Source organism: Phocoena sinus, chromosome X (assembly GCF_008692025.1).
Source record: "Phocoena sinus isolate mPhoSin1 chromosome X, mPhoSin1.pri, whole genome shotgun sequence".
Lineage (NCBI taxonomy): Eukaryota > Metazoa > Chordata > Mammalia > Artiodactyla > Phocoenidae > Phocoena > Phocoena sinus.
Window position 1 is genome coordinate 15899756 of NC_045784.1, and position 25964 is coordinate 15925719.

Sequence of the window (25964 nt, forward strand, 5' to 3'; positions counted from 1 at the left end):
GCTGAGGGAGCGGCCGACACAAAATCCACGACAGAAGAACCAGCCCGCTGCCCCTTCCTGGAGAGAGCACTGGAGCGTCAGAGTCCTCCTGCTTCCTGCACCTAAGACCGTGTGGAGTAGTCCCCCAAACCCTGCATCTTTCATACATGTGCTGATCCTGGCTGAGAAGTCTCCGGCCCTCCTACCGACCATCAACTCAACCAGGTTCTAGCCACAGACCAGGAATGCTGGTGGGAAGGGGCGCTGGGGGAGGGACAGAGAGTGCTTGGCTTGCAGCTAAGCCCAAAACGGTTTACTATAAATACGGACACAAGCCTAGGTCTCAAGCCTCAGAGTGAACCCCAACCAGTTGACCTGAAGGCCACGAAGATGCCAAAGACGGGCGACTTCCCTCGCGGGCGGTCCAGTGGTTGGGACTTCACCTTCCAGTGCAGGGGGTGTGGGTTCCATCCCTGGTCGGGGAGCTAAGATCCCACATGCCTCGCGGCCAAAAAAACAGAACATAAAAAACAACAACAACAAAAAAAAACCACAGAAGCAATACTGTAACAAATTCAATAAAGATTTTAAAAATGGTCCACGTAAAAAAAAAATCTTAAAAAAAATTTAAAAAGAATGTAATCTTAAAAAAAAAAAAAGATGCCAAAGATATTCATAGCCACACGGAGCAGAGAGCCCCTGTGTTCTTCCAGGGCCCCCTGAACTTCCAATCAGATGGTTTCCAGTCTGTGAAGCCCCCAAGTCCCTTACCTCTGCCAACAGGGAGCTGAGGATGTACAAGGACTGACCCCACAGATGGGGCAGCTTCCCCAGAGGAACTCTGTCCACCGTGTGAGGATTCTTATACTCGTCATCTACCTGGCAAAGAGAGGAAAACCCGAAGTCAGAATGTCAGAGGAGAAAATGGCCAACGTCACTACATGGGGAGCGCACGGAGGATTTACAAAGTGCCACTCATTCGATCCTCCAAACCAATTCTATGCGAGAGCTGGGATAAGGAGGCCATGGAGGCTGAGGCCCTTGCGCGGGGGGCCACGTGGCTAAAAGCAGCAGAGGTGGAACTCAAACCCAGGCCTGGTTCCAGCCAGTGCTCTTCCCGCAAGCACACTGATGGCAAAAGGCAGAGAGATAGGCACTGGAAACTGGGCCTGCTGTCTTTGAGCACAGCTCTGGGCAACAAGAAATGTCACAGCTCGTACTTATATTTGGTTGCATTATGGGTACAATGATCTAAAACATCAGCCAACAGTCATGGCAGTGTAGTTCTGGATGCTGAGTCAGGTTTCTATCTTGCTCTCCTCAGGGGTTCATAAACTCAGTGTGCAGATGCAAGAAAATTACCAGAAGGTGGCGCTATTTATTGAGAAAAACAACTGTATTATTAGATCACTAATTTTCCATCAGGGACTCAAAAAGCTGAATCCATTGGGGGCTTTTGACTCACCAAAATAAGCTACAGTTCTCTTTCTGATGGACAGTGCTGGCTACGTGTTGTAAAAGGCTGCAATTTTCTCTGTTGTAAACTCCATGCTGACCTTTGGGTTTTGGGTCATTACAACGTTCGTTGGTTGGGGGAATGTTAGTGACCACTTTCTTCTCCAGAAAACATAAGCCAATTGAAGGAAATAGGAAACACATCTTTCTCCAAAGGGGAAAATCACATCATGAGACGAGCCATTCTCTGCTTGTGAATTAATCAGTGATGTTGTTAATATATGCAGTAAATTTTTTAAATTTTTCTGTAGTAAACTGAGAAAAACTTAAGCTTATAAACGGAACAGAATTAAATGTTACCAGTAATCAAATAATCAAATAGGATAATATGTGGAGGGAGATTCTCCAAAACATCATTGTGGTTATATTTGGGAAGTAAGATTCGGCAGAAATATTTTCTTTCTATAGAATCTTGTATGTTTTGCAGTATGCAGAATTACTTTTACAGTCAGATTGTACATTAAAACTTTTTGAAATGTAAGTACTGTTAAGAAAGATTACATAGACCTGGAATGGGAAAGAGTCGATGCAAAGAACAGAAGGTAGACAAGATATCTGGGTCAAAAGACAGCTTGGCTCTGCCCTCCTCCCACCCATTGCTGGCTCCTGCCTCCCCGTGGAGGTATGTGTCTCCCCCTCTCCACCTCAGTCCTTCCAATCTGCTTGCAGGTCCTCTAATGCACCAAGCCTTTGCCGCCGGTGGTCCTCTGCCCTCCATCCCATGGATTCGCTCCTCCGACCCCCCTAGCCTGCAAGTTCGCAGAGGCAGAGCCAGCGTCATGACCCCTCTGTACCCCAGTACCTAGCCTGCTGCCCAGCCCGGAGCAGCTGCTCCAAGCAAGTCTGCTGGGTACGCTTGCGTTAGTCTCGAGCTGTCCAATGGAGGCCCCATGGGTGGTGGCGCCTTGCAAAAGCCTGTCCACCTGAGGAAGTGAGTGACGCTGAAAGTCAGGCTGGATGGTGCCTTGGCCCAGAGCTGTGGCCACTCCAAGGGTGAGGCTCTTTTTCTAATTTGCACAAAGGTGCCATATGGGTCGGGGCAGCCCTGTCTGTGGTGGTCTCTGCATGTTACTGTGATGTGATGGGTGAACCTTCCCAGCTGTCATCCAGAACCAGCACAGATACAACCTGTGCTCAAAATAAAAGAATGTTCAAAACCGGTGCCTAGCTGATGTGTAAACACACTGGATAAAGGAGGATACTGAAATGACAAGTACAAGCCCAAAGGTCAGTGTAGAGATCAGAAAAGTTGCAGAGTAACCCTTTACAACATGTAGCCAGAACTGTTCACCAGGAAGAAAAGGAGAGCTTGTAACACCTAGCAGTTACTACAGTCAGGAAATATGCCTTTTAGTAGAACATGGATAGATGGTTGTTCTCTATCATAAAACAGGTAAAATGCCCCTGAAGCTATTTATTTTCCCTTGCTATGCTTTCAGGTTCCAAATTACGGCCCATTACCAACTTTGTTTCGTCAAGTGCCTCAATACTGGAAAAGGGGCAACCTGAACACGCAGTTGCTAGGAAGTAACTACCCAGCCCCCACTGTCAGCCCCCCCCCACCACATACACATCACACATAGTAAAATGAATACGTTTGCAGGCAACCTAGGTTTCTAACCGTTAGAAAGAAAACAGCCCCTGCAGGATCCATGGCCTGATCTCTACAGTGAGGGACCGTCCATCCCCTGGAAATGCACCACCCACTAGGAGGCAGCGTGGGGTTGTGAGGAGGCCCTGAACCTGGGGTCTGATTCCAGGCAGAGCCCAGTGCTGTCTGAGCTCTGCCTCTATGAACTGAGGCAGATAATTTCAAAGGCCTTTGCCAGTTCCCTGACCATGTGCTCGTGGGCCTGATTCAATCACAAACTCGTAGACCCAAGCTGCTGTGTGACAGCAGGGTTACGCTCTAGTGCAGGCCCTGTCAACCGGGGGACGGACACTGCTCTCTGAAATCTCTTCCTCCCCAAAATGCAATAATGAAGCTTTGAAGCAACAGGAACATTCAAAAGAGAAATAGCCTTGAATAGAAAATTCTTTTCTGCTAAACATGAGATATGTATGGGGAAATCTTCCCATTGAGATATATAGGTCCATCATGACCCAAGCTAGGAAAGTGGATAGAAAAAACGATCTTTGGGCATCTTCTTGGAACTGGCCAGTTTCCCTTTTCATGATATAGAATGGTTTCTAAGTGATTACTCAAGCTCTAGCTCAGGAACTGCTTGACTCAAAGGAAGAGATTCTCAGCTACCCTATACAGGCACACCTCGGGTCCAGACCACTGCAATAAAATGAATATAAAGGGAGTCACGCAAATTTTTTGGTTTCCCATTGCATATAAAAGTTATGTTCACACTACACTGTAATCTATTAAGTGTGAAATAGCATTTTGTCTAAAAGAAATGTACGTATCTTAATTTAAACATATTTTGTTGCTAAAAAATACTAACCATCATCTGAACCTCCATGAAGTTCAGCAGTAGTAACATTAAAGATTACTGATCACACGTCAGCATAACAAACATAGTAATAATGAAAAAGTCTGAAACGTTGTAAGAATTACCAAAACGTGACAGAGACACGAAGTGAGCAAATGCTATTGGAAGAACTCAATTAAGGGTTGCCACAAACTTCAATTTGTTTAAAAAATAAAACGCAGTTATCTGCGAAGTTGCAGTAAAGCGAGGTATGCCTATACATCTCTCCCCCTCTCCCAGGGAGATTCTGTCTGGTTTCTTCTTCCGTGGAAATGTGTGAGAACGTGGTGCCTAATAGTGTTCTGTGCTTTTTAGGGCCTGTGTGGCCTTGGGCTCAGAGAAGGACAAGTATCCTCTGAAAGTCCTCAACTAACGCCTCCCTTGGGCACCAGCCAGGTCAAGCATGGCTCCAAAGCCGTAACTCCTGTGATAAACAGGAACACTACTGAAGGCTTTAGAAACCACTTCTCCTGGAGAAAAAGTGTTAGGTCTGAAGGGCGAATGAAAAATACCAAAATGCCAAGCACCATCTCACTTTGTATTAGATAAACAGCACCTGGTTACCTTGTTAGGCGGGACGGCGTAGAGTTCAGGCATCAGGTGGATCCCGTTCTTGCCTCTGATTAATATTCCCTCCAGGGCCTCTCGGTATTCTTGGACCTGGAAAATAGCCCCATCCCCCACGGTAGGAAACAGCAGTGCAACACAGAAAAACAGCTCTCTTGGCAACAAACAGATCAGAAGTAGGACACAAGGCTAAGAAATGCACAAATACCTTCAGCTCAAGGACTGCAGGAGGAAGCTGGACTCTTGCTGACAGCAAATGTTAGGAGGAGCTAAATGCGACTAGCCTTTTTTTTTTTTTTTTTTTTTTTTTTTTGCTGTACGCGGGCCTCTCACTGTTGTGGCCTCTCCCGTTGCGGAGCACAGGCTCCGGACGCGCAGGCTCAGCGGCCATGGCTCACGGGCCTAGCCGCTCCGCAGCATGTGGGATCTTCCTGGACTGGGGCACGAATCCGTGTCCCCTGCAACGGCAGGCGGACTCTCAACCACTGCGCCACCAGGGAAGCCCCGACTAGCCTTTTATGTGTTGTCTTTAATTCGTGATTTAAATACTTCACTCTTAACTTCTCACATATTTAAATTTTGTCTCACCAGCTAGACTATAAGCTTTATGGAGTGGAGGCCAGATCTTAAGCAGTGCATCCACTTCCACCTGTTGGTAGTTTTCCACTGAAGAAGCCCTCGTTCAAACATTTATTGCTCGCGAAATATTTGCTGAACGAATAAGATGTGAAGAAAAGTGTAGGTACTATGATCCATGTACCCCAATTTTTAGGATGTGCTACTCAGTAAAAGCTGTTGATGTAAACATTTCTATTAGATTAAAAAGGCAGCGATAAAACCCTATACGTTAAAGGGGAAATGGAGAGATAAAAACCTATACATTAAAAGGGAAATGGAGAGAAAAGAACCCTTAACAGCCACTCAGCTATTTGACACATTTCATCTTTGGAGAGCCCAGTCAAATGCCTTCCAGATCTCATTTTCTTTTCGTTTGAAATTTATGGACCGCAAAGCACGACAGGGCGCATCACTTTAAAATGTGACTGGGCAGCAAGTGGAAGAGACAGCACAGGGGGCTAAGAGAAGTAAATTCTGTGAGACCTACAAAATAAGGTACTAAACAGGCTTTTCTGTCTCCTTAGCTTTTTTGTTGTTGTTTCTGATAATTTTCAAGCTTGTTCATAATTGAAATTCCAACTCAATCTTTTTGAGATCTTTCAGTCTTGGGATAAAAAGACAGAAAACGTTAAGAACCGAGATAATCACTGAAGCATAAGAGAATCAACAAAGAGGGAACATTAATATTTGAAATTTACTGCGGCTTCTGAAACACCTCTGCATTCCTCAATAGAGGCAGCTTTCAAAAACTAAAACGAATCTTAGATTGCATATCCTACCCCAGAACATGAGACCTGAACAGATTAAAAAAACAGCAAAGTGTTTGAGTTTGTCAGCCCCGTAAACTTCATGAGGACAGGTCTGTTCTGCTCACCAAAGTATGCACGGCAGCAAATGCTAAAGAAATCTGTCTCGAACAAATGAATGCTGCACTAACAAATATTCACTGAGTACTTACTATGTACTAGGCGTGGGGCATACACCAGTGAACTGGAGAGAGACCACCTCTACCAGGGTCCTTTGACAACTAAGTGGGAAATACTGTTACAGGTGCCAAACGGTTGTAAGAACCGTGGGGCATATAAAAGGGGCACCTGACCCAGCTTTTAGGCTTTCTAAAAGAAGAGACACTTAAAACGAATCACGTGAAGGAGGGTGGGGAAGTTGGGGGTTGAAAGCATATCCTGGGCATTTGAGAGAAGGGGAGAGACAGCATAGCCTGCTCAAAGGACTGAAAAAGTTTCCATGTGCTTGGATTACAGAACTCAAGAAAGGAAATAAGTAACAAGAAATTGGGGGTACACTGGTGAAAACGAGGGCCCGATCTTATGGGATCCTACAAAACATGTGAAGAGCTTGTACCTCATCCCAAAAGCAGTCAGGAAGCCATTCAAAGCTTCTAAGCAAAGCAGTAGCATAGTCTCTTTCTTAATAAGATCACTGGCAATGGTGTGGAGAAACAGCAGGAAGCGAGGCTGGGAGACCAGTTAGGAGGCTGACACATTAATTAAGACATTAGCTAAGAGTACCCTTAAGGATGGCAAAAGCACTGCTGGTCTGAAAAGAACAGCAGCAACAACAAAACCTGTGTGTGGAAGACTGGTGGCCCCCGACGACCCCAGCCTCCTAGTCCTCCAGCCTTCATGTAGGGCCCTCCCCTTGAATGACTTACGATAAAAGGCCCTCAGATGTAACATATTGGGTTAGGCTAATCAACAGAGAATTTCCTGTCACCTGTTTTATCCTAAGCCGAAATTTGGTCCTCTCCTTGTGTCCTCAGATTAAAAAAAAAAAATGACCCTGGCATCTACCCTTGTCAAGGTTCTACATGGCCAGGATATTATAGAAACCATACTTACTTTTCCCAGCCTGTGTCCCTTCCATATTTAATATCTAATTGTTTCAGCCAAACTGATAATGATCAAGACACTCCAATATGGAAAAAGGTAAGACACTTGATCCCTGCCTTATCCTATATAAAATCCCTAAAAATAAGAGCCTAAGTTTTAACAATGTGTGGCAATCTATGTGCCCCCTCAGGCTACATCTCTGTCTATGGTTTACCCATCTTGGGCCTATGGATGCCTTGACAGCTGGCACATAGGTGGTATTTGTTTATTGGGATCAAAATATTAACCTGAAACTGGGAACAAGCGAATATTTTCAAATGAGTGCTGAACAGTTTCATTTCACAAGCCCTAGTTGGGTCTATGCCCCTTATCGGCAGGAAGTATCCAGAGTGGTAATCTCCCTTCTTCCCTCAAGATGGAGGAATGATCAAAAGATAGGGTGGGGCTTTCCTGGTGGCGCAGTGGTTGAGAGTCCGCCTGCCGATGCAGGGGACACGGGTTCGTGTCCCGGTCCGGGAAGATCCCACATGCCGCGGAGCGGCTGGGCCCGTGAGCCACGGCCGCTGGGCCTGCGCGTCCGGAGCCTGTGCTCCGCAACGGGAGAGGCCACGACAGTGAAAGGCCCGCGTACCGCAAAAAAAAAAAAAAAAAGATGGGGGGACTGAAACCAAGCGTAATCATTAGTCAAATCCATTTTACCTGTAACCCGCCTTCACTAATCAAAGTCCTTTTAAGACTTGCAAGTCCTCCAAGCAGCACTTTGCCTGAATAATATGACGTTTGCCCGAGTTGTTGTAGGAACTTGGAGTCAGCTGTGTCTGGTTCCAACTGAGCTGGTTAAGACTGGTTAGGACCACTGACCCTCCAACTGGGCATGCCCAAGTGTCCGCTGACCTTTTGGCATCAGAGGGCTGAAAACTCCACCCTCAGAGCACGCTAAGCACCTCCATTTTGGAACATGCAGAGCCCTGTAGCCTAGTTACACTTGGGCAGAATGACAATTACTGCACCTTTTTCCAATCACCTTTCCCCAGCCTCAGACCGCCCTGCTGCTTTATTCTTTATCCCATAAATACACCGAGCCCCTTGCCTTCGCTCAGGTAGACCTGAGACTTTCTCCTTGCATGGCTGCCTTGCGAATAAACCCTCTTTTTGCTGCAAACCTCGGCATCTCGGCGTTTTGGCTTGCTTGCTGCTCTCTGGCAAAACAAACCTGGTTTGGCAACAATAGCCCTTAAACAACAGAATGCAACAGATGTGACACTTTGCCAGTTCCAGGCCTAAACCTTAAGAAAGCTTGGCAGCTTCTGCTTTCGCGCTCTGGGAGAAGACGACCACCATGTAAAAAGCTTAACTGTCCAGAGACTGCAATACTGTAAGAAGCTCAAGCTAGCTACGTGGAGAACTAAGGTCTGGGCCAACAAGCTGCCAACCATGTAAGGGAGGCCATCTCGGATGTAGATCCTCCGGCCCCACTGAACCATCCCAGGTGACAATAGGTGAAGCAGAGAAAACCTGTCCCTGCTGAGCCTTGCCCCAATTGCAGAATAATAAGCAAACAAAACAGTTGTTTTAATTCACTAAGTTTTAGGCAAGTTTGTTAAGCAGTGCCCTGAATTCCTGCATAACCCTATGTTCTAATAATAACCAGCACAGCAGTGGAATGAAAACGCTGATTACCAACACAACATCCAGCATTTTCTCACCTGAACAGCATCACCGTTGAAGACCCCATCTATTATGAAATAAGTCCAGAACACAGGCCATTCACATTCAATGTTTTCAAAGAGCTTGAGTTCAGCAGGGTCATAATGCAATCGGTTTGGGTCCTGGAACCAAGCAGGTAAACCCTCTAAAAGGTAACGTCAGATTACATACATAATACCATTGTACCTCACTGGGTGTCCCTTGCTTTCTGATTCAATGCAGCTTTGAGGCTGGCATAATTAGGATTCTGCTATAATGGGGAGATGCTATTTTTGGCAGTTTTCCATGGTAACATTTCAGAAAAGTAAATCAAATGTACACAACACTCCTGGGTAGTTTATTATTTAAAGCTTACTATATCTCTATAACAAATAAATAGCAATTTGCCTCTCACAGTGCTGGGCAGACTATCTGTTTTACTGATATCATTATATCAGTCACTATGGCAAAGGAACCCAAGGAGGCCACAGGTAGCCTTTTAAAAAAACGTGTGAGCCACAGAACTGTTTGTCCTTGTCTAAAAGCTGGTTTTAAACCACCAGCTTGCTGTCCTCCAGATGATATTACTATTCTATTGCCTAACTCCAGCTTGCTGACTCCAAAATTAAGACTTGCTTCCAATATTCCAACATGTAAGTTTTATATTCCAACATGTAAATTTTATAATCAACAGAGGGAGAACACCACAGTGGCAACTTAGATGTGAAGCAGTTAAGGAATCAGAAGAAACAATCTTTAAATACAACCTCTCTTGGGGTTTTATAACCATCTCGAAGGAAGCGACAGCATCCATAACGCCCCTAAGAAGATGAAGAAAAAAGATGCATTTGATGAAACAGAATTTCTTTGCCTCTTTGATTCAAGTCAGCCCTTCACCCCCTTTCCCATGAACCTTTTAGTAACAAAATGGGTACCAAATGCTCTTTGCTATCAGTACAAGAACTTAATTTTTAAGTAATAAGCAAAGTAAATTCAGGTTTGATCAGTGCTTGGAAGGGAATGCCAAAACCTTCCATTAGAGTGGCAGTCAGGGCTGAGAGATTAATTACCGATAGTTCACTGAATGACCATCCTTTCATTCTGATTTGCTGTATTGTGCAAAGATGCAAAGGGGCCCTTACTACTTGGAGAAGCCACCAAGGCAGATACGTGGATTGACTGGACTGCTTCTACTGGAAAGACTGGAAAGCCACAGGACATTCCAGACTCCTCGCAGTTAGGCTCCGGATGCAAAGAAGCCTGCACCTGGCAAGAAGTAGGTGAGGGAGGTGGCAGGGCTCCCTGTGGCTTAGGGCCATCGCTGCTGGTTTTCCTGCTGCAGGCTCCAGTGTTCCTCTCCAGCTTCTTGGGGGTCAGGAAAGAAGGACAGTGGCAGTGCTCTCTGAATCTGCCTCCCTAATCCCTGGATTGCAGTTTTGGGTGTCCACTGCCCAATTTATTAAGTGGCACTGCTCTAGCACTGGCCATGGAGGCGGGCACGCTCCTAGTGGCCAGCCCTGTAGTGTTCGGGGCATCCTGGGAGGCCCGGTCTTGAACTGCTCCCCTTGAAACGCTTCATTCCCTACATTAATTCCCTGCCTACTTCCACAAACTAAAGAGGTTCTGTTTTCTCCACTGGCCCCTGAGACAGTGCCTTCTTTTGGGGATATGGTTGGAGACCCTTTACCCCTTTGTTTCCAAAGGCTAAAAGCATTTTTCACCAAATCTAAGTAGGATCATCAAATGCAGATTTCAGTTTAGGAAACTTACATTCTTCAATCATTTTACTGATAACTTCAGTTGGCTGGAGTACTGAATAACCTTCTCAGTTTGGTGTAATGTGTCATAGTTGCTGCGTTTCACCTCGGAACGGGGATTTTTTTTAACCTCAATTTAACTTTGGGGTCTCCAAGTCCCCAGAAATTGTGTATAAAGTTTCAGGATATTGGGACATGTACATTTTTTTCTGGCGGGGACTTTACCTTTCAAGAGATTCTTAAAAGAGTCTGTCTGGGATCTCTAAAGGGTTAAGAAGCTCTGCCTTAGAAGTACAGGAGTGATACGAATTGGGGTTTAAAGGTGCCAGCTTGAATTGAAGCTCTGCTACTTAGAAAGAGAACTAAGGCATTGATCACTCCAAGACTTATCCAGACTCAGCTTTGGAAACCTCAATCACGAGTCGACTTAGATACTGAGCAACTGATCTCATGGAGAACCGAGGCCTGGGTGAGCTGCTCCACGTCACTGTCTGAAAGGGGCACTTAACACAGGGCAGAAGGGCACCAGTGTGACCAATGCTTACCTGGAGCTTGGAAATAATTTCATTTTTGGTCACATTCACAAGGTTCACATCTTCCACTGCAAAGGCCGGGAAAGAAATAATGGAAAGAAGCCCAGCATCAATCTCTTTAGATGTCGATGCTCTTGGCAGCATGGAGAACAGAATAGACTGAACGAAAAACAAACAGGTGGCTTTAACCTCGGAAGCACTAACAGTTACATACAGTATCTAGAAATGACGACTTTACCCCAAGGGAACATTTGAATGAGTTTGCCAATTTTGAGCAGAGCTTTTTCCTACCAACATGGCCCCTGCTGGGCGACCTCGCCTACCCAGCCAATGCTTCCTGCTCCTTGCAGGAGAAAAGGGGTCTGGGGAGAGCAGTAAGATGCCTGGAGCCCATGCTGAGAACTGTTTGTCTCCCTTCCTTTCGTGCCTTCTGTTGACTTCACTGGGCCTTTAGGACATACAGGGAAGGGACTAAGGACTACCTTGTCAGTAGGCTAGCATGTCCTGGCTGTGAAGATAAGAGACAGAGAAGAACACACATATGGGACCAGGCCAGAGAAATGTCTGGCTTCTGTGGAATGTGACCAGTTGGACTGGGTGACCCAGGAACTACTTAAAGGAGTCAAATTCAAAAGACCACATGAACAGGCAAAATGGTTTAGTCAAAACAGAATTAGTTTAGTCCTAGAAAGAATGGGTTACTTAGTGGCACTATAATATGGCCTCAATTATAAGGTGGTTGGATTAGGTACTGTAAACTAAAGGAAGGTGAAATTATAAAGAAAAGTTTGGGAAGGGAAGAGAGCTAACACTGAGATCTAACATGTACAGACATGGGACTAGACCCCTGCAAACATAAGCTTATTAAATCGTCTATATGAAGAAGGAATTCGAGAACTATGTCCAATTCACACGTGAGGATTCTGAGACACAGAGACTCATGCCTAAATGCACACAGCCAGTCTGCGACAGAGCTAGGATTCTAACCCAGGTCCAGCTGGCTACAGAGCTCATGCAATCTCTACTAGGGACTACACATCTATTAAGATGCATACCAGCTTGACTTTATTAAACCACACCCAAAGAAATAGCAGACTCCCCATTAAGGACTATATAATGGAGGGAAATGGAAAGAGCTAGAAGGAGTTAAATATGGGGGGGGAGCCCTTCAGCTTCAGAACAAAGCTTCATTTTCTATAGCCAAATGACCCCCAAGCCCAGTTCTTTAACTAGTCGCTCTCCCTCGGCTCTCTGCCTGAAACACACAGTCCCACCGGAAGCGCTCTGCTTACAGGTTTTATGTAGCTCACTCCCACAGCCCTAGCACAGTGCCTGGCACGCAGTAAGCCCTCACTAAATAAGAGTTTGCTGATGTGTCAGCAACTGGTGACCTACTGTCTGCTAAATGGAGTCCCCTAATCTGCATCAAATCACACCTTTCTCTGACCGGTATTTCAGGGAGATTTTACTAATTTGCCATTTCTCCCATATCATCTCTCCTCCACCATCCATTCTGCCCATTCCCACTCCCTCCCCAAGTGAACTACTGCCTGCTAGTCATCCAATTTGGGGACCTCATGAAATAAACCTGAGAGAAAACCACCTACATGCTCAAAAAACATAAAACCAATTTTGCCTCCAACGAAACAAGGCTGCCTTGATTATTGACTCCATATACAACATCATCACTGTGTCTTATGTTTGCACAGTACTTTCTGGTTTACAAAGTAGTACTCTGACAAACTAAGTTGATTTACTCTGATCCTTGTGACCACCCTGTGCAGCAGGAGGAGAAGGTCTCAGTATGCCCATTTTATGGATGAGGGAACTGAAACTCAAAGAAGCCAAGTCCCATCAAGCTAGGAAGGTGAGGATCTGAACTGGAGCCCAAGTCTTCCACTTCATGAGTCTCCTTCGCTACTCTCTGGAACGTGAGAGCCTTGAGCCATTACCTGGCAGTGTTCGACCTCATCGGGCAGAACGTGGATCACGGACTTGCGACCTCCATGGGCTCCAAAAAGGTCCAGTTCGTCAATTGCCTCTAGGGCTGCCTACAAGCACAGGTATGAATTACTTTTTCTTGCTAGTACACATACACTCCCACATCTGGCACCCCTTTTTCATTAAGCAATCTAGCATATATGTTTTCCCAAACGTGGTAAAACAAATCTTTAAAATCCACTAAAGTGTCTTATACTCGTGTTCTATCCTTATTTTCAGTGGATAAGAGTTTTCCTGTGTTTTGCTGCTCACTGCAGGAACAAGAAAGAGAAAACAGAAAACCATTTCCCAAAATGAAATTACTATTCTACCCAATAATGAAACATTAACAACACAGCTTTGTGTGTGTAAGGGGTGGAGGGCTAAATTCATGGGCGGCTTTTCTTTCACCTATTTTAGCGGCTGACTTCTAACATTAGCATATTTGGCACTTAAAAATGTTAACTTCTTTTAGTATTAAGTATGTTTTCTGTCAGTTGACCTTAACAGAGCAAATTTATTGTTGCTTTAAAAATTCTAGTTCTGGAGTCTTTATTCTGTCTAAAATTATGCTTCAGTCTTGAGGAAGAGGGGAGGGAGGAGGCATGCTAAACGGCTAGGGCAAGACATGTCAACTGGTGGCCAGTGGGCTGAATCTGCCCTACAGGCATGTTTTGTTTGGCCTGAGGAAGTTTTTAAAATGATTTTGAATTAGAATACCTACAGAGAAAGTTTGCAGCGTCCTCAATACCCCCTGATATTTTTCTATCTGGCCAGCTTCACTTGTTTATATTACTCGCCTGACCTGACCCTGTAGACTTTTAAACTTGTGAGCCCTGTCCTACAAAGTGGTCATATTCTTCAGCCCCCCTTTATGACCCAGAAAAGAAGACTGGACATCACACATCCAGCTTCTTCGACAACAGCAAGAGCTTAGATGTGTGGGTGATAACAACGGATAGTAAGGAGGGAATGCACTTATTTTCAGGTACACGCAGATTTCGGTGTAAGAAACCTACGTTTTTTTACCTATAATTTCAGTCGGCTGGGGTACATGTGCCACTTGAATTCCATACTTGCTGCTGACTTTTGAAAAATATGCTAATCAGATCAAATCCAAACCCCTAACGATGAGAACCAAACCAAAGCAGTTACAGACGCACAGAAGGAAGAACAAACAGGACGAGACTGTCACCTTGGCCATTCCTACAGAGCTTGCATTCAGTTCTGGAATGCCCTGATTGGTCTTATCTCCACGTTCCCACATTCCATAATCCTGCGGGAGAAAAAGGGAAAAAGAGGTATATGAAAAGCGCTATGGAAAAATGATTCGTTCACGTCACTGAAGGCATAAAGAAACATGAATATCTCTTCTCGAAGGCTACTAAATTCATGGCTTTACATATTCGAGCTGCGTTCTTTCTCGATTTCAGTTCATTTGACCTCTGGGTAGACTTTTGGAAGTAAATACTCAAGTGGAACAAAAATGCATACAAAGACACTCTCAATTTTCTTATTTCTAAAGTTAGTAATTTGTAAGAAACTCTTGATTTGTAGAGACCAGAACATTTTATCTTAAAATAAAAGGCTGCCCTTTACTTATCTAATACGTTTGAACTTGTATTAAATTGTAAGATGGAATAAAGAAACTTTAACAAATGGGTTATAACTAGGTGAAGCCAACCAAACCATTTAAAATAATTTAATACCTACTTTTAACATTACCTCTTGGGAAAAAAATGCTCAGCAACTAACAGAAGCCAAAGTCAAAACTGAGGCTCAGAATACTGGACTTTCCTGGTATTTTGAAACAAATTAATAGGAACTGGCTTAGAACAGCCCATCGACATAGACGACTTGATACATGCATACCTAACTTTTATAGTTGATATTTTCACTGAAGAAACCCAAGCACTGGATACCGTTTTGAAATAATGCTATATGCGCTGCTGAAAGGCTGCAACCCAAGAAGAACAGGACCAATGCCAAAATTTTGGCGTTTATTATTACAGAGAAAGATGAACATTTTCAAGATGAGAAATTTTAGACTTAGACACACGAGAGTGACTTCAGACTCTTCCCTGCCAAGCAGGCCTTGTTGCTGAGCCCCAGGACCCCTTCCCTTCAGTACTCCTCACAGCTGGGCCTTTCCGCTCCAACCCGTCCTCACTCCAACCTTGGAGCCAAGTGACTGACTCATCCTTAAAAACTGCTTTGATCAGCTCACTCTCCAGCATAAGAGTCTAAAATGAAGACCTAGTGGATCTTTATTCCCTAGTGGATCACGTTCAAATCTCTCTCTCTGTATGGCGATACCTCTATTATCCAGCCCCACCTCCTGCACGTCCACAAGCTGACTTTACTTTCTACTATTCTTAAGTACTCAGCTTTCACCCTAAGAATACTCCTTCACTCTGCACCCCCTTTCCCCAAGCTGTTCCCATGCTCACAGCCTGTTCCTGCCTCTGTTATTGCTCCTGCTACTCCCACACCCTTTTCCCTCCCTTCTGCCAATCTAAACCCTACTCATCCATCAAGGTCCAACTAAAGTCCCGCCCTTTCCACAAAGACTTCCCAAGTTTCTTTAGACCAGGGTTTGTCAACCTCAGCACCACTGACATTTGGAGCTTGATCATTCTCTGTCGTGTGGAGCTGTCCTGTGCACTGCAGTACGTTCAGCAGAATCGCTGGCCTCTACCCACTGGATGTCAGTAGCACTCTCCCCAGAGTGACAGCCAAAAACGTCTCCAGACATTGCCAAATGTCCCCTGAGAGGGGAAGACTGCCTGTGGTTGAGAGTCGCCAATTTAGACCTGGGGTCAGCAAACTACGGCCCTTGGACCAAAACAGTTTGCCACCTGTTTTTTGTAAATAAAGTCTATTTGGGACACAGTCACGTTCACGAGTTCACGAGTTGCCTATGGCTGCTTTTGTGGTACAGTGGCAGAGTTGAGTAGCAGCAACAGAGACTGCAGAGCTGAAAAAATTTACTCTCTGGCCCTTTACAGAAAAAGTTTGCTGATCCTTGTTTTAATGGCTTTTTAGAAAAAAAGAAAAAAAAAAACAAACTCTACCCTTTCCTTAACGGCTCTTATGGTCAGCTTTGCAGTTTAGCTGTTCTCTACAAGTGTCAGGCTCCACTCTCTGTAGCAGACAAAAGCCTGGAGGAACTGAGTTTCTACATATTTACACCCGCACACACCTGGCCCAGGGCACACATCTGGCTCCAGCCTCCTACCTGTGGGCTGCCTGGGGTGATCCCCACGGCACCGCAGCTCCTGCGGTGTTGCCCTTCATCCTGATTCAGGCTGGCCTGTGCACGTGCTACAGGACATTTTAGAGTCTTATTTAAAATAAGCGTGACGGATTCAAACAGAGCATGTGGCACATTCCAAAAACAGAAGCTCCCCAACTGAGCTCCTGGACAGAAACGTGCACTTTGTGTGCAGAGGTGACGTAATCGTATAGCTCTAATCTCGCTAACTTCTGGTCAGCCCCAAACAGCCTGGCCCTCCAAGAGCTGTTATGATTTTTATTCTTTTTGACACTGGGGCACCTGAAAAAAAAAAACACTGGGTTTGACACTTACAGCGACTTTATATGCAGCTTCTATATAAAAAACAAGATTCTGTATGAAGGCCACCTCGTCAAGAGTGAAAATAATACGTAAGCCTAGTAAAGAAAAACAAACAATGGAGTTAACGGAATTATGTTGTGAAGAGAGAGCTGCCAATTACAAATTACAAATATTACACTAGGAAATAAATCCTTTTACCCTCATTTTCATTTTTCTTACTAGGGCATCAAAAATTAAGTATGAAGTAAACTGTAACAGTTAATGTCTAATCTCGAAAGGAAGGAAGGAAAGATGGGGGGAGGGAAGGGAGGAAGGAAAGAATGGCTCCACTTTTGTGTGTGTGCCTAGGAGTAGAAAGGATCGAAAGAGAAGATGTGGGGCTTTCGGGTATGTGTTGGATTTGTGCAGAGAAGATTCCACAAAGCAAGCATTTTAGCCCAGAGCAACCACTGTCATATCTTTGAGTGAGCCAAAGGGCGGGTACTTTTCCCCAATGGCAGATGGGGAAAGTAGAGCCCTCAACTACAGGAGATGGCTTTTCACCTCATAGATCTGCCCAGGCGGCTACATCAACGTGTTAAAGCAGGCAGTGACCAGGAGAGCTGGTTTTTTGCTTGGGTCCTTGAATGTATAACTGGTTATGACAAATACATGTTTTTATTTTTTTTTGGCTCTCCTGTTGGATTTTTAAAATTTTTATTTTATATTGGAGTATAGTTGATTAACAATGTTGTGTTAGTTTCAGGTGTACAGCAAAGTGATTCAGTTATACATATACACCTATCTATTCTTTTTCAAATTCTTTTCCCATTTAGGTTATTACAGAATACTGAGCAGAGTTCCAACATGTATTTTTTTTTTTTTAATTAATTTATTTATTTTTGGCTGAGCTGGATCTTTGTTGCTGCACGCGGGCTTTCTCTAGTTGCAGTGAGCGGGGGCTACCCTTTGTTGCGGTGCACGGGCTTCTCATTGCGGTGGCTTCTCTTGCTGTGGAGCATGGGCTCAGGTACATGGGCTCAGCTGCTGTGGCTCGCAGGCCCTAGAGAGCAGGCTCAGTAGTTGTGGCGCACGGGCTTAGTTGCTCTGCGGCATGTGGGATCTTCGGACCAGGGCTCGAACCCGTGTCCCCTGCATTAGCAGGCGGATCCTTAACCACTGCGCCACCAGGGAAGTCCCCAACATGTATTTTTAAAGTATGAATTCTTGAAGCTGGTATGGGTATGGTAAGATATGCACCCTTAACATCACTGGGGGAAGTTTAACTAGTAAACTGCTCTGAAAACAATTTAGCAGTAAGTATGAGTAGCCTTTGAATGATATCTAACTAAGGGAAGGAAGCAAATAGAGATGGGGGTCAAAGTTGGTATTGCAACATAGTTATAATAGCAAAGAATAAAGGAATAGTTAAACTAATTATGGAATATCCACTGACAAAGTCATTAAAATTATGTTTATAAACAGCTTGTAATATCAAGGGGCAAATGGTTAAGTTATAATGCTATGTAATAAAAAGACTATATTTATGCATATAGTATGACCTTAAATATGTTTTTTAAATGCATAGAAAAAAAAACTTGGGAGGAGACACATTCGAATGAAAGTTGGCAGTGAGATTTTTTTTCTATGTATTTCATTATATTTTCCAAAATATCTACAGTGAGCTCATGTTAACTTTCATAACCAAAACATATTTTTTAAAGTGCCTGGTTTATTCACGAAGCCATAACAGTATTATTTACTGACTTCTCCTATTTTTAGAGTTTCACATTTGCAGCCTGAAATAAATGGGAAGCCTCTAACTCAGGAGTGTGAATTTAGGGGACTGGAGATAAGAACTCTGAGACACAGCAGCTAAGTGACCTAACTTGAGGCTACTTGGTGCACAGAGCGGGGCAGCAGCTTGGAGCTTGGGAGGCCTGGTGTCCAGGCCTCCATGAAAGCCGACAGCTTGGGCTTCAACGAGAACAATGCTCACAACCCAGGAGTTTTTGGCCCACTCACAGCATGGGTGCTATGGACTGAAAGACAACTCTGGGCAAACTGCTGACTTCTAGAAATTATGTTGTTTGTTTATAATTTGGATAAACGAGGGTGTGTCTAAAGAGGGTGACAGGGTAGTGAGAGGAAGAGCTGAAGGGCCGGCTACTCCTGGAGAAGAAAACTCTAAAATGGAGCATGACACCGTCTGCAGATATTTGAACTGTTGAACATAGATCTGATCTAGGTTGGTCCAATAATTAGGCGACAGAGACAGCAAGGAAGCTTTGGGACCAACCAGTGAGATGCTGACAGAGCTGGCGCAACAGCCCTCGTCCTGCAAGGGTTCAGGAGGCTGACTGTCAACAGAGCCACAGAGTAGCGCACATAATGCAACGCAAAAAGAAGCATGCTTTTTCTTTACAGAAATAGCTTATTTTGAATACTGATCAATGCCTGCCCCTCCCCGCCCCCTTCTGGATTGTCACTCCCAGTACAATGAGGTCAATCAGCCCTGGCTCACCGGAGGCAGTCATCTGGGCCAGAAACAGGAGGAAGAGGGAGGTGGCATCCACCTGGAGGTGGCCCCACTGGTCGTCGCCCACCACAGTGCTGCAGGTGGCGGTGTCGTACTTGGCATGCAGGCTGTCCTTGGTACTCTGAGTGTGCTTGAACCTCTCCACTTTATTCACCTGAGAAAGCAAGTCGGCTGCTCGCACCTAAGGGGTTCATGGCTGGCAAAGGTCAATCTCTTGGATCTAGACCTTTTATCTGTTACCTCTGGGAGCCAGTGGGATGGAAGGCAGGGGATGGATGTTCACTAGTGAGCACCACACAGAGAGGCTGTGCGGGGGACTCTTCCTGCCCATCACCAGAAATGTCTGAGCCCAGCGCCATTTTAACAAGTTCTGCAGGGCTGAGGGGTCAAGCCGCAGGGTTTCCTTGTCTGATATCTCCAGCATGAGCTGTGACACACAGTAGGAACTCAATGAGAGGGAGGGAGGAGGGGAGGGAGAGGAACCTCCTCTTCCTCTTTAAATTTCCAATCTTGTTTCCTTATGTTGAAAGGGAAAGAGCAATGTCGTCTTTGAAGACTAATGAGGCACGTGCCGATTAAGGGTCGGGACTGTATCATATTTATCTTGGGGTCTGTGTAGATCTTAGTATGATGTTCTGTATACAATACATGCTCAACAAATTGTTTTATTTACCCCTCACTGAAAATATCAATAATATTAATGTCAAGTTTTAAAAACTCAAGCACTTCAACTCAAAAGAAACCCTTTTATAAACTCAACAGAATAAACAACAGTACATGGCTTTCTAGGAGTGGCTTTTAAAAACAACATTTTCTTCCCTGTTTAAAAAAAAAGGGCACATTCTCCTTTTACACAAGTTAACTCTTGAAAAGAGATTCTGAGAAAGTATTCTTTGACTCTGGTTCTATAGCATAATAAAATTATTGAAGATAATTTTAAAAGGAGAAAGTAAGCAAAATATTTTCAATTTCTCTTCATCTTGAGAAAAAAAGTTCAAAACACTTTAAGAGTGTTAGTTGTCACCATGACTATGAAGTGCCCACTCAGATGACCCAAAAATATATCTGTCGTTTTCCACTTACCTGTCTCATCATGCACTGGAGAAGACCCCGCATCAGTTTCACCACGTTCTACGGACATAAAATGGAATCAGTAGTAAGGCCAGCTTCCCTGCTCCATGAAAACAACCTCCTCACCACATGGCTGGTAAGCCAGTGCTGCCTGGAGCCTTCCCCGAGAAGGCATATACATGCATTCTGATTGTTTAGGTTATTTCTATCCACTGCATCACAAAGAAATTCTTGACGAAGTGACTTATCTCAAATAAAGGAACTGGACCAGATGGCACCTCCTGGCACTGAAATCCAGTGACTCCTGCTTTTAGCAAGACAATTTTTATAAGCCTAGTACCCTGGAGCTTTATATCACAATTCTTAGTAATTTATTTTTGTTATACTAAGGATGAGTTAAGTCCACCACCACGCCTGCCCCAAAATAATGATGCTTTGCCAAAATAGCCATTTGTGACACCATTACTGGACCACTGAGTAAAGTTCTTACAAAATGCAAGTAGCTGCCAACGTTTCTTAATAATATGTATTATTATTATAAATAATATCAATACCACTATGATAATCAGACGTTCTGTCCTGGTATTGTACAAAACTCTTTACCTGGATTCCCACTAATTCTTGCAATACCCTTATGAGATGGGTGTTATTATTTCCCCACTTTATAGATGAGGAACCTGAGGCTGATGAAGCAACATTGCTCAAGTCTCTCCGCTGAAAGGAGGGGGAGCAAGGACAGAGCCCAGGCCCTCCGACTCCAGAGTTTGAGCTCTTAGTCAATACATTGTGTTGCCTCCCACTTGCTCCACAATTCAGGCCCACTGAAAGACTGGTCTTAATATGTCCTATTAAAAACTCTACACAACTGCTTCACAAGTGGCTGGAGAATGGGATATTTTTAGGTCAAAGTAGCCTGGCTGAAAGAAGTTCCCACCCAGGGCCATCAGCGTCTCCTCTCTTATAGAATGCACATGGTTTGCAGGGGAAGACACAGTGAAGGGCCACGAAAGTTAATTGCCAAAGTCTGAAATGGATCACCCTTTAGATTCTTCCATCTCTAAAATCCTAGGAGTCTAGAGTATAATCTCACTTTATGTCGTAAACTCTTTTGATGCAGAAAATATTACCTCATAATTAAAAGGTATAATTAACACTGTTATAATTAACATTTCCTACGGTGTTCAGCGTAAACATTTGCCAATCGACTTCCCCTCAAATAAAGAAAAGTTATTTTCCATTGTGAAGAAGCACAGTGGTTCCCAACTGGTGGTGACATTACCATCCCTGGGGATGGGGAAGCATCTGGAAATGTGGGGTGGAGGCATTTTTATTGTCACCATGATGGGGGTGGGAGCTACAGCCATTTAGTGAGTAAGGACTAAGGACACTGTATGTCCTGCAATTCATGGGACAGTCTCACACAATAACAACTGTACTGCCTAAGCCCCAAATGCAATAGTGTCCCTGTTGAGGATCACTGGAAGATCCCGTGTTATTTTCCATAATCAAGGGAGATGTCTTCTTTATTAACCACACTCAACAAATCAAACAGTGTGGCCTATTTGTGCCTCTCTATCGTCAGTCACAGATCGGCAAATCTAGTCTACTGTAACCCAGATCAGAAACTGCTTACAGAGGAGAGGTAGTGTGTGTGTGTGTGTGTGTGTGTGTGTGTGTGTGTGTGTGTGCGCACGCATGCGTGTGAGTGTGAATAGACAGGCATGGGTTTACTTGGATTTTGTGTCAGAGGAGGACAGAAAGTTTGGAGGACATGAATATCAAATTATTATACTGTTAAATGAATGATTCACTTATGTAATAGCCAAGTTCTTAGAGGAGCATTCAGTGCTTGCTGTATGCATTTTATTTTCTTTTTAAAAATTAATTAATTAATTAATTATTTTATTTGTTGGCTGCATTGGGTCTTCATTGCTGTGCGTGGGCTTTCTCTAGTTGTGGCAAGCAGGGGCTACTCATTGTCGTGATGTGCGGGCTTCTCACTGCAGTGGCTTCTCTTGTTGCAGAGCACAGGCTCTAGGCACGTGGGCTGCAGTAGTTGTGGCACGCGGGCTCAGTAGTTGTGGCTCACGGGCCCTAGAGCACAGGCTCAGTAGTTGTGGCACACGGGCTTAGTTGATCTGCGGCATGTGGGTTCTTCCCAGACTAGGGCTCAAATCCATGTCCCCTGCATTGGCAGGAGGATTCCTAACCACTGCGCCACCAGGGAAGTCCCTATGTGCATTTTCTATACTACCCATTCTTGCCTTACCTCCAAGACTGGGTGATTCCATTACCTCGTACTCAGCATGTCTAGTCAAATCCAGACTGTCCTTTCCTTGCTCACAGAGACAGGCTTCCTCTCTTAGCTTCCCTACTGCTGTCAAGGCTGCCGCCACTCATGCCCACTTTGGTTGCTATAAACAATCACCAATTGGGACGTAAGAACTCTCCCTGGACCTGACAATCCACTGGCTGTGCCAGCCAATGAGAAATGATGAATCAAAGACAAATCCCAAACGCTCTCATGCCAAGAGATCTATACTTTTATACATCAATGCTCCTTACTTCAATGCTATTACTCAAAACACTCTGAAAATACTTCCTGTGCTCAGGGGCAGATTATTTTCTTACATACTTAGTGATGCGCAAGTCTTCGCTTTGGTGGGTATGCTGGTTTCTAATTTTGGAAAACAATAAAAGGCCCTCATTGTGCTGTATGGTAACACAGGCACAAAAACTGGACAACACCAATGTGGTTCAAAATTAAAGGGTGACTATAAATTAAAAAGACTGCTTTGGAATGACTCAAACTGAAAGGCATTTTTAAAGGAAATTCCAAACATGTTTTAAGCAGTGGCAATATTGTTTGGATAAATATCCTTTCAACACGATTACTCCAAAGAGTATACACTTTGGAATGTGTAGTTCTGGTGTGCTGACTCTTTAAAAGCTATCATATTAGTTTATAATGACATCTTGTATATAAGTATGTATAAAACTGACAGAGCACGTGTGAGAGAAATGTAGCTAGTTAGAAATTTGGATGTCTATTCAGTGTGATTTTTGTTGTTTTTTTATGGAGGGAAAAATCTCAAAAGGAGAGACACATGAGAGGCTGAGACCACCAAAGTGCCTCCCCAAAATATACTATAGCAGAAATGGAGGAGAAGCCTGTACCAGACTGTTTTGCACACACAGCTACCTCCTTGGAGGCTTTTCAGTTCAAGGAAAAGATGCTGAGCGGCCAAGCCACGGCTGCCAGTCAGCCTTACCTGCTCCAACTCGTAGGCCTTGGCTTTGTCCTCATCGCGGTCAGCATTCTTGCGGTAGGCCATGCCCAGGCCCCACACAGCCAGGATGCTGTAGATGTTATCCCGCACCCAGGCGTCCTTCTGCTCATGACTGGCTGACAGCAGCCCCGTGACGGGATTCTATCAGAGAAGACAAAACGATTCAGCACGGCCCTTCACCTAGCTCCTGGGCAATGAACGCTCACCCTAATCGGGGCACGAGGGCTGGGACGAGAAGTGAAGAGACCCTGCCACCAACAGTGTGATCTTGGGTGAGAAGTGACATCACTTTTCCTAGGCTTTGGTTTTCTCATCTGTATAATGAGGATATTAGACTAAAAAAATCTCTGAGGGATCTTCTAACTTGTGAGTACTTGTTCTTTGGCTTTCAGACCAGACCATACTGTTGTAAGTAACGAACAGAAGAAACAGCAAACAGAAAAAGCCTTCAAGGCTTTTACAAATCTGTGCATTACACAATTAGATCTTCCTCTCCCTTTGTGTTTCCACACCATTTAGTAAAGCATTGAACATGGGAGCAAGAGGCCCCACTCTACCACTCTAGGTCAGTGTGACCGGGGAAGCCACCTACCTTAAAAAGGAGGTGCCGAGCAAGGGGCCATCAGGGGCTTCCCTCGTGGCACAGTGGTTGGGAATCTGCCTGCCAGTGCAGGGGGCATGGGTTCGATCCCTGGTCCGGGAGGATCCCACGTGCTGCGGAGCAACTAAGCCCGCGCGCCACAACTACTGAGCCTGCGCTCTAGAGCCCGCGCGCCACAACTACTGAGCCTGCGCGCCTAGAGCCCGTGCTCCGCAACAAGAGAAGCCACCGCAATGAGAAGCCTGCACACGGCAACGAAGAGTAGCCCCCGCTCGCCGCAACTAGAGAAAAGCCCAAGCAAAGCAACAAAGACCCAACGCAGTCAAAAATTAATTAATTAATTATTTTTAAAAGGGGGGGCCATCGGGGTTCCTATGTAGCTATGGTATCACCAGTATTTAAAAGGGCAGCTGAGTCACTAAAAAGCCAGACCTTCACAAAAAGTGTACACAAATGTTCATCACAGCATTATTCATAGTAGCCCAAAAGAGGAAACAACCCAAGTGTCCATCAACTGATAAATGGATAAACAAAATGTGATCCATACGAACAATGAAATATTATTCAGCAATAAAAAGGAACGAAGTACTAATACATGCTACAGCATGGATGAACCTTGAAAACATTACACTAAGTAAAAGAAGTCAGTCACAAAAGTCTACATACTGTATGATTCCAATTGTACAGAATGTCCAGAATAGGAAATCTATAGAGATAGAAAGTAGATTAGTTGTCTAGGGCTGTGGGTAGGAGTGGGATGGGAGGAAATGGGGAGTGAGTGAGTGAGTGAGTGAGTGACTGCTAACAGGTTTTTTCCTTCCTGGGGGTGATGAAAACGTTCTAAACTTGACTGTGGTTATGATGTACAACTCTGTGAATATGCTAAAACCCATTAAATTGTACATGCTAGATGAATTGTATGGTAAGTAAATTATATCTCAATAAAGCTATTACTTTTTTAAGAATCTAGTCTTAATAAACTCTGTGCCTAGAAATAAAATGGATAAGATAGGAAAAGAGTCCCATAAAGATAAAGCCTCTGTTGACTTTTCCGGAAATTATGCAAAGAAATATGTATCTAATAAAATACATCATAGCAATCAGAACCCTGCCAGCTTAAATTATTATTCAAAAGGGTACCAAATTATTTACAAGAGGGCTCATTAAAAAACGCTGCTGGGTACTTTCAAAGTGATACTGCCAAGGTTACTGGGTAAAAAAAATATTGGCATAGTTTCAGATGATCCCACCTAAGGAATTAAATATTTGACTTCTTCTTTAACTAATCTATGCCCTCTTCAAAAACATCTAAAACGCAACTGATGGGCCTTCAGGGGCAGCAGCATTCAGTGTATTGACACTGTTCTACAGCCAACAACTACAGATCAATGATATTAAAGTCAACCAGAAGTGAAGTCTAGGAGTGGCTGAGGGACGGTATGAGTCATTCCAATAGTGGACTATTGGAGTTCTTTTTTAAAAAATCACTATGCACCAACAAGGTATAGCATAAGCATCTTTATCTGTTCTGGGTCCTGTTGGATAAACTCAGGGCAGGAAACCATCAGGAGGTGCACAGAAAGAACTCAGCCCCTTCCTGGCGTACCCATCAACCGTGAGTCCACTGAGACAAACAGCCTTCCAATGACACAGCAGTGACTGCTTACACAGCGCCAAGTGTGGCTTGGATTATGAAATGTCACTGTTCTGTTAACTGAAAGTCACCTCTTTGGTTCTTTAGTTTGGGTTTAACTATAAGTGGATTAGTTCATCCCCACCCAGAGCTAAACTGTCTCAGCCTCATTCCACTACAGAGAAGCAGTCTGGGTGTTTCAGGGGATCCCCACATTCAAAACTGCATACGCAAGCCATGTTAAATTAGAGTGCTGCTGCACTCAGCAAAAGGAATACCTACTATTATGAACTGAAAGCCTGTGTCTCC

At 44.3% G+C, this 25964-nt stretch overlaps 1 protein-coding gene across 6 annotated transcripts in view; it reads right to left on the reverse strand.

The window, feature by feature from the left end:
* PHKA2 (phosphorylase kinase regulatory subunit alpha 2) overlaps positions 1-25964 on the reverse strand; it is an 87385-nt gene that overhangs the window by 34427 nt on the left and 26994 nt on the right. For all 6 annotated transcript variants that reach the window (XM_032619100.1, XM_032619098.1, XM_032619099.1 and 3 more), the window contains exons 2-12: positions 23404-23562; positions 20144-20191; positions 19046-19214; positions 16555-16637; positions 14161-14241; positions 12938-13036; positions 10998-11144; positions 9463-9516; positions 8716-8838; positions 4539-4634; positions 751-858 (exon numbers count right to left, since the gene is read on the reverse strand). In XM_032619100.1, coding sequence (XP_032474991.1) covers positions 751-858; positions 4539-4634; positions 8716-8838; positions 9463-9516; positions 10998-11144; positions 12938-13036; positions 14161-14241; positions 16555-16637; positions 19046-19214; positions 20144-20191; positions 23404-23562 — 1167 coding nt within the window. The remainder of the gene's footprint in view (positions 1-750; positions 859-4538; positions 4635-8715; positions 8839-9462; positions 9517-10997; positions 11145-12937; positions 13037-14160; positions 14242-16554; positions 16638-19045; positions 19215-20143; positions 20192-23403; positions 23563-25964) is intronic.